This window comes from Apteryx rowi, unplaced genomic scaffold, assembly GCF_003343035.1.
Source record: "Apteryx rowi isolate R43461 unplaced genomic scaffold, aptRow1 scaffold_731, whole genome shotgun sequence".
NCBI lineage: Eukaryota > Metazoa > Chordata > Aves > Apterygiformes > Apterygidae > Apteryx > Apteryx rowi.
The window spans coordinates 258,571-266,410 of record NW_020451018.1 but is presented as its reverse complement, the minus strand read 5'-3'; the positions used below and the strand labels follow the sequence as shown (position 1 = coordinate 266,410).

The 7,840-nt window shown below is 37.7% G+C and overlaps 1 protein-coding gene across 4 annotated transcripts in view; it reads right to left on the bottom strand.

Annotated features, from left to right (window-relative positions):
• Positions 1-7,840, bottom strand: part of PPP1R9A (protein phosphatase 1 regulatory subunit 9A) — a 150,273-nt gene that overhangs the window by 11,795 nt on the left and 130,638 nt on the right. For 2 of the 4 annotated variants that reach the window (XM_026087779.1, XM_026087780.1), the window contains exon 11: positions 7,530-7,687. In XM_026087779.1, coding sequence (XP_025943564.1) covers positions 7,530-7,687 — 158 coding nt within the window. Of the gene's footprint in view, positions 1-2,162; positions 2,241-2,337; positions 2,435-6,672; positions 6,974-7,529; positions 7,688-7,840 lie in introns of all 4 variants that reach the window. The other 2 variants (XM_026087777.1, XM_026087778.1) reach the window with 2 other exon arrangements.

Sequence of the window (7,840 nt, the reverse complement as noted above, 5' to 3'; positions counted from 1 at the left end):
AGTGGTGCCCAGCGACAGGACGCGAGGCAACGGGCACAAACTGAAACACAGGAAGTTCCATCTGAGCATGAGGAAATACTTTTTCACTGTGAGGGTGACAGAGCACTGGAAGAGGTTGCCCCGAGAGGTTGTGGAGTCTCCTTCTCTGGAGATATTCAAAACGCGCCTGGATGCAATCCTGTGCAATGTGCTCTAGGTGACCCTGCTTGAGCAGGGGGACTGGACTAGATGATCTCCAGAGGTCCCTTCCAACCTCAGCGATTCTGTGATTCTGTGAACATCCATCTGACAACATGATTAATACTACATCAATCAGTCGCTCTAATGGCCATAAAAATTATAATAAGATGCTGTCTTTAGATCATCATCTTCCTTCTTTCAAAGAGCTTATTCAGCTTTGGGCTGTAAAGAAAGCATCCTCATGTTTCTTCAGAGGCAAATTATTTGGAGTAAGTAACAAAGGAAATGACAACTGGTCTTTAAAAAGTTATACTGCAGTATTCACACTCCAGTTTACAGAGGCACAGTGAGAATTATAAATGCTTATTAGTTTTGAGGTTGAAAACAGTATTAAGCTTTGTTTTCATTATCTGTATCCAAACTCAGAAAAAATCTGTTGAGAAAATGAAAAGCTATCAAACAAATAATACAAATTATTAATTCCTTGTATGGTCAAGTAAGCAACTGATCTTTCTGCTCTGAGATCTGTTTTCCTCTAAGAAAGATACAGCTGTGTGAAGTCCAGTAGATAACACACTATGTTGGTATAAGAACATATCAAGTTTCATAGAGTCTGCTTCTTACAAACGAGTATATATTCGTATTTTCCTCCCTGTGTCTTGGTATTTAAATGCTACCTGAGAGCACTAAGGACACTAGTTGCCTTAGAGACACACATAAGTGCAGAAAACTTGTTTTTACAAATCTCCTTCTTTCACTAGGGGAACACAGCAATGAATATTACTAATTACAGGGCACATGAAAGCAGATACACCAATGGCACAAACTGATACAGTTTTACTGACTCCAACACAGAGGTGACTAACATGCACTAAGGATTTTGGCAGATATTTGAAGGATACAAACGTACGCTGAGGTAGAACACTGTAATTCAGTACAGTGTGCCTGAAGGGCTAAGTCAGAAGTCAGGTTTCTTCTGCTTCTATGATTTTAAGGAACTACGTATTATAGTTGTCACTGTGTGTCTATATATTAGAATGTAAGCAAGACTCCACAAATTGCTACACACTGGTTTTCAATCACAAAGTTTTTCCAAGTACCATTCAAAGTTTGCTTACTTAGATTGCTCTTTTATGGTGTAGGTTTTCTTTTGCATTATTTTATGTTCGGAGAGTTTTGGAGTTGATATGTCCTTTTTAGACTTTTTAGAATGTATCATGTTTGCTTGGCATTTCTGACATTTAACTGAATCTTGTGTTTTGTACTGGAATCAGATCTCACCTCCCTGAGCTGGGATCTTGTTGGACTCACCAGTACATGGGGACAGACCTTCAATAAAAATCCACACTAGCTTTTGCAGAAAAGACTGCTGTCTGCCATTTTGAATGTTCATTATTTATTTAGAGTCTAGATGTTGGAGATGCTGTCTCATCAGATCTCACAAGCAGCTCACAATTCTTCTCCTGAGAGCTGGAGACACGGCCAATCCAGCCAGCATTTTCCCGGTATTCTTTCAATTTATGATATTCTTTTTCAGAAATAAACCCTTCTGAATGGATTTCTGAAGGGGACACAGCAAAGCTGCAGTGAAGGCATGCTGTCCATCCTCACACTGGGGGCTTTTTTCAAAACTGTGTGGAATTGTGTCAAGATATCTGGATCAAGGGTCTTATTAACCTTCTACATGTGCATCCTGTAGGCCAGCTCTAGTTAGGCCAGCTCTAGTAACCTAGCTCTGCAAATCCCATCAGTGGACGCAATAGTAGTACTGACACTGGATATCATAAGCCTTCAAGTATTTTTAGATTATTTGTTAGTTTTCTGTTTGTTAAAAAATTTAAGTTTGTAAGATCAGAAGTTGGCCTCAAAGCTTAAAACTTATTTATAAGAAGGACTGTTAATGTTTTCATCTCCTAGGATGATTCATTTTTTCCAGTGTTTTTGGCATAACATTTCTTGCATCCTCAATCTTTTACCCATACCTACTGCCACAGGTCACCCTAATAGCTTCTTTCTCTTTCCGCTTCTTTCCCTTGTTTGAACTTCTTCTCAAGGGAGCCCTATAACAATATCAGAAAACATCAGAAAGCACCTCTGAAATTTTACTTTCAATTCCTTTTAATAATAAAAAAAAATTTTAAATAACAAAAGGCTTACCCAAGATCTGCAAGTTTTCGCTTTAGTTTTTCTACCTGCCCTATAGTAGGGCTAGCTGTTCTTGCTGCCTGGGCACATGTGGCACCATCTAGGATACATTCATACATGGGAGAACAGACATTATTATTTTTAATTGCTACTGACAGCTCTTCCACTTTCCATCCAGAATAGTTTATCTGTTCATAATTAGATGCACATACGTGTACATGTGTGTGAGTACATGATTTAATGAAGTGAGGTCCTCTCATTTTTAAGAAGATGGTGTGAAAAGGAACTAAAATAAATAAAAAGTTTCAGAATTTGAAAATACACATGAAGAAAGCTTATTTTAATTAACAAAAAAGAAGTTTATTTTGGCTGTGTTTTAGTGAGAGAATGTATATTAAGACAAACAACACAAGATTAACAGAAACATCAGAGTGAATCCACTTTTAAACTCACCAGTAAGAGTTTATTTCTCTTTTACGGAACTTTTTTGGTATGCATGCTATACTTCAGAAATGTTTGCTGAAATCCCTTTTTGAACTTTAGAGAAGAGGGTAATTTTTACGGTGGACATGCTAGGTATACTAACCTGTTTAGCTTGAACACCTTTGTTAAAATGAACATTTAACTTGAATCCAATCATTTTAATTAAAAAAAAAATTAAACGTAGCTTAGTTAATACATTTGCCCTGAGACTTCTACCTATTTTTGGTCTTTGAGCTATAGAGTCCTCTTTTATATACACTGTTAAAACCTAAAGAGGAAACAGACTGCACTACCTATAACGTTAAAACAATGAATCTGAGTATGCAAAATATCCTGTGAAATCTATAATGGAAGTTAAAAGAAAACATACATAAATTGAAAAACTCAGACACAGTTTCTGTGATTCTTAAACATAAAGAGTGCCTCCAAATACCCTACAGGAAGCAAATGAAGGTCAGTTATTTATGTCACTTACAGTTTGGTRACTTTTACAATGTGACTTTTAACTGAAAGCACTGCTGGGTTTGTGGATTTCTCTTAATCTAGTTGACATAAATTAAACCTTTAGAATTAACCCAAAATATTATGACCCTGCTTGAGCAGGGAGGTTGGACTGGATGATCTCCAGAGGTCCCTTCCAACCTTAACCTTTCTGTGATTACCACAGCACTATTACAGGACATTCTACCATATATATAGAAAAATTTTGTATGTTGCTCTGTGGATAATGTTTAGCCAACTTTTCATTCAGGTAAAAAAATGAACATACAAGCTACTCAAATCACTATGGAAAAGGCAGGAAAGTAAGTCTTTTACAATTCCCACACTCTAAAAGCCAACTATTTCTACTAACACAAGTTATTATGTTAAGCAAAAAAAAGATTCAAGAAGAACTGACATGTAACTTGATGCCAAAAAAGAAAACACACAAAAGTTCCATGAGTAAAAAAAGTAATACAAAGATTGACAAAACAAGCCAAAATCTCTTGAGAAGAAATCCATTCCATACAGAGGCTGAGGAGGGTTTTAGGCAACGTGTACTTTGCATCAGTTCGACACAGTATACACGCCTCTTGTTACTCCTCAAAGATCTGCCCATGGTTCCTCTCTCATCATTAATGTATCCTTTCCATTCAACCGCTGTCAAACTTGTCAGCTTCCAGAAAAAAAGACTGTGATGTTTATTTTCACATTAGTTATTCACAGGCTAGTGGGGTTTGGGGGCTTAGGGGGTGGGGTTGAGAAAGATCTTAACCAAAGTAAATGAAACTATAAGAGATACAGGGTTTGTGGCGGAAAAATAATAAAATCATTTAGGAGGTGGAGGCTTTGCTGCTGCATTTGAGGAAATGATGTGGAGAGCTAGTCCTGGCAGGGACATGTACTGGCTGCAGCAAGCTTCTGTTCAGCCCCGGGCCAATACTGATGATTTGCTGGGAAAAGCAGTCATCCTGGCTAAGAGATAAGGGGGAAGATGGATAGACTAGATCCCAAAGGCAGCCTCAGAAGTGGAGTAAAGTTTAAGCCAGAGGGGCCGGCATACACAGAGATACCTACTGCTCAACCTGTGGCAGTGCCCAGCCGGCCACAAAACAGGGCTGCAGGTGCCACCGGGGCATGAGCGGCATTTGATCATCCTCTATGAGTGCGTCTTCCCTGACTCCCTGAAGGTCTTTAGCGAGGGGATAGAGAGCTGGTTCCTCAGATTAAATCACACAGTAGCCATTTAATCCATCACGGGCAGCCACAAAGAGCTGGTGTAAGTGATCTGTGGCTGATGAACATAAAAGGAGACTAAATCTAACTTTTTTCACAAAGCCACAACAGGACAGAACAGTTTAAGCCAGCCTCACATCAACATGGGACTGACCATCAGTGGTCAACCCAGCTGCCTTATCAAACGATGCTGTTGTGCAAAACTGCCAGAACTCAAGAAAAAAAATAATCATACATTAAAAAGTAGTGCTTAAAAGACAAACAAGCAAAATCCCCCACCATTTTGCAATGGAATTGATCTCATGCTATTTCAACTCCTTCCACAACACTGCAGGACCTCGGAAGAAAAAAAAAAAGGGAGGGGAAGCATGAAGTTACTCAAGCTGTCATTTTTGCTAAACAGAGATTGATCAATGGACACCAGCCCACACAGATTCATCCACAAATGYGTTCTCTTTCTATCTCTAAAAAAAGCTAGCTAAACACACAAAACAATAAAATAAATACACTTAGTCACTGGCCCTCTCTCTTTCCTGCACAGTAGGTTTGACAGCCAAATTAATAATCAATTAAAACAATATCGCTACAACACTGGTTGCAAAACAACTGCTTGAGGATATCTTTCTTCTGTAGAACTTATTAAATTGTAAATTTTCCATTTGAAACTAAATTGCTATGCTTTAATTTTCATGTACTCATTAGAACTTGGATACACTCAAAAGCACTGATTGTTTACATAATGGTCATAGTGGGGAAAGCATGACGCAGTTCATTTAGCTACAGATTATTTTTCAACCCCAAACTGGAGAGGCAAGAGCAGCATAATGGGTACAATATACTACCCTATTCCCTACACTACAAGGACAAATTTTCATCAACATATTTTTCATGCATTGGATGAAAATGAAGGATTTAGGACTTCACTAATGAACATTCATCACATATTGAAATAAGAGTCTGGAAAGTCATGCCCTTATTTTTACTTCCAAAATTCAGGCTTTGAAGTTAACCTTGATTCATTAGCAATTATACAATTAGACTAGCAATTTCAGAATCCATGTAAAAATGCTAGCATATAAATTAATCTATTCTAAATCCAACAAAACTTTATTAATCTGTCTTTGTAAGAATCTGTTGGGGAGTCCTGTATGAAGACAGGAAGAAATATCAGGTTGAAAATGAACAGCACGTTTTTTCAGTTACACAAACAAGAATCCTGAACAGGTTGTTCTTTTCAGTTAATTAAGAACCACTCCAGACCTATTCCTGAAGTCCCCACTTATAAACAGTTTTCACCCCCATTACTGGTATTTTYGCTTACATCACAGTTAGGGAATGGTAAAACCATGTAAAATGCAATGTTTGAATTCCCAAGACATCAGAAAAGGAGTGCTCAGAATTCTGTGCCATACTGTAGTGTTAATGCACCAAATAAACTAATATTTGAGAAAAACACCTAAACTAGATATGACGGGTCATGTTTTATCCACTTTACATTTAAAGAATCTGATTTAAATAAATAGCAATATGGCCAAGCTTCCTAACAAACCACTTGGAAAATGTTGTCTACAAACGATGAGTCCTCAGTCACTGATCTTTTGTTTAATCTAGATTATGCTGCCTCTCAGCAATTAAAAGCTACACAAAATCTGTTATTCTTGCTTTATGCTCCTTTCCCCACTCTCCAAAAAAGCATCTAGCAGTCCCAAAATCACATAATTCAAGTAAGTACATTGTATTAACCATGTTTCTAACAAAAAAATTTCCCAAGGGCTAATCTTGTGTACTCTAATCAAAATAAAATACCATAGGCTGAAGATTTTTAAGTATTAAGAAAAAGTCATTTTAAAAATAATTTGTGTTTTAAAAAAGAGAAAATAATTTCTTAAAGGTAACTTCCCCCTATCTTTTTCAGTGAGTTCTAAGAAAGTGAAAAAAGAAGGAAAGCCATTATTGATCCCATCTTAAACTGTCCTTTTCTCATACCATCATACAACGACAACTGTAACTTTCTGACTGCAAGGTACTTAAAGTAAGATATGAGAAGATGGCCTTTTAGCTGCTAAGTCCTAATACACAACACAAGTACACAAAGCAAACGTAAGTGAGCAAAACGATGCACCAATTTATTGTAAAAAATAGTAATACCTTCATCTTGTAAAACATTCCTGCCAGCTGGGTGATGGAAAGGAGACGCTTCAGAGCTGTGCCCAGATTTTGAAGGAGAGGGAAGTGGAGTGTGCCCCCGAACAAGAGGGGAAAGGACACCTCCTTTGTGCTGCTGTCCTTCTTCTTGGTTTTCAGTTAGGTTGTCAAATGAGAATGCTGCACTGCTAGCCACTGGGGAGAGGGAGGAAGCACCAGAATCTGATGCTGGTGAGGATGCTCTCACACATAAGGGCAGAGGTGATTTGGAAATGTGCATGGGACTACTGTAACTGTCTGACGGCTGTTGGTATAAGAGATTATAAAGCAGGTTATGCCATTTAGTAACCAATCACAGCAAGGTTTACGTTGAATATGCAATCCTCTTCTTCATTACTTATTCTTACTATTTTTAAGAAACATTCTAGTAATTCACATTATTACCTTTTAATACCACACACTTTTTTGTTTATTGATATTTTCTTTCAGACAGAAGTCAGAATCAGACAAAACAATGAGTAAATGTTGTATCAATTGTATTAGCAAATAGACAAATGCAGGCTTCAAGTTTCTTGCACCTCCTGCATAAATAAAACGACCCACTCTGCATCATAAAGCACACCTAAATCAGAGAGCCCACAATTCCTGTAAAAAAAAAAAACAAACAAAAAAACACCAGATGTGCTGACTCAAAGGAGAATGGACTTGCACATCACTCAAGGGCTTTCACAGCATGCTGGTCACAGATGAGTGAATATTGCCTGTGCTASACCGAAAGGACAAAGACAGAGAATGAAACGACTTACAGGGTAATGTAGTACTCCATAGAAGTGTAAGAGAGAGGGAAGAGTCCTTCTCACCTTTCGTTCAAGGCTGTCCTCTCCATCAGTTGAACTGATACTGTCATAGAGCCTTGTTCTAGTAGGCCTTTGCCGTTTATTCTTCACTGAAAGTTGGGCTCGAGTTTTCAGAGCTTTAGAGTCCAGTCTCTCTGTTTCTGGCACCGCTTCATTGAAATCTGTATGAAAACACAATTTAAGGATATATAACAAGAGAATCTTTTGGAATTAAGCTACTGTTCCTATGATATTACCTGTAATTGGAGTACATGCACTTTTTTGTTTTACTTGCACCTGTATCTTCAGAACTATTAAAGGGCACATGCAAAAAA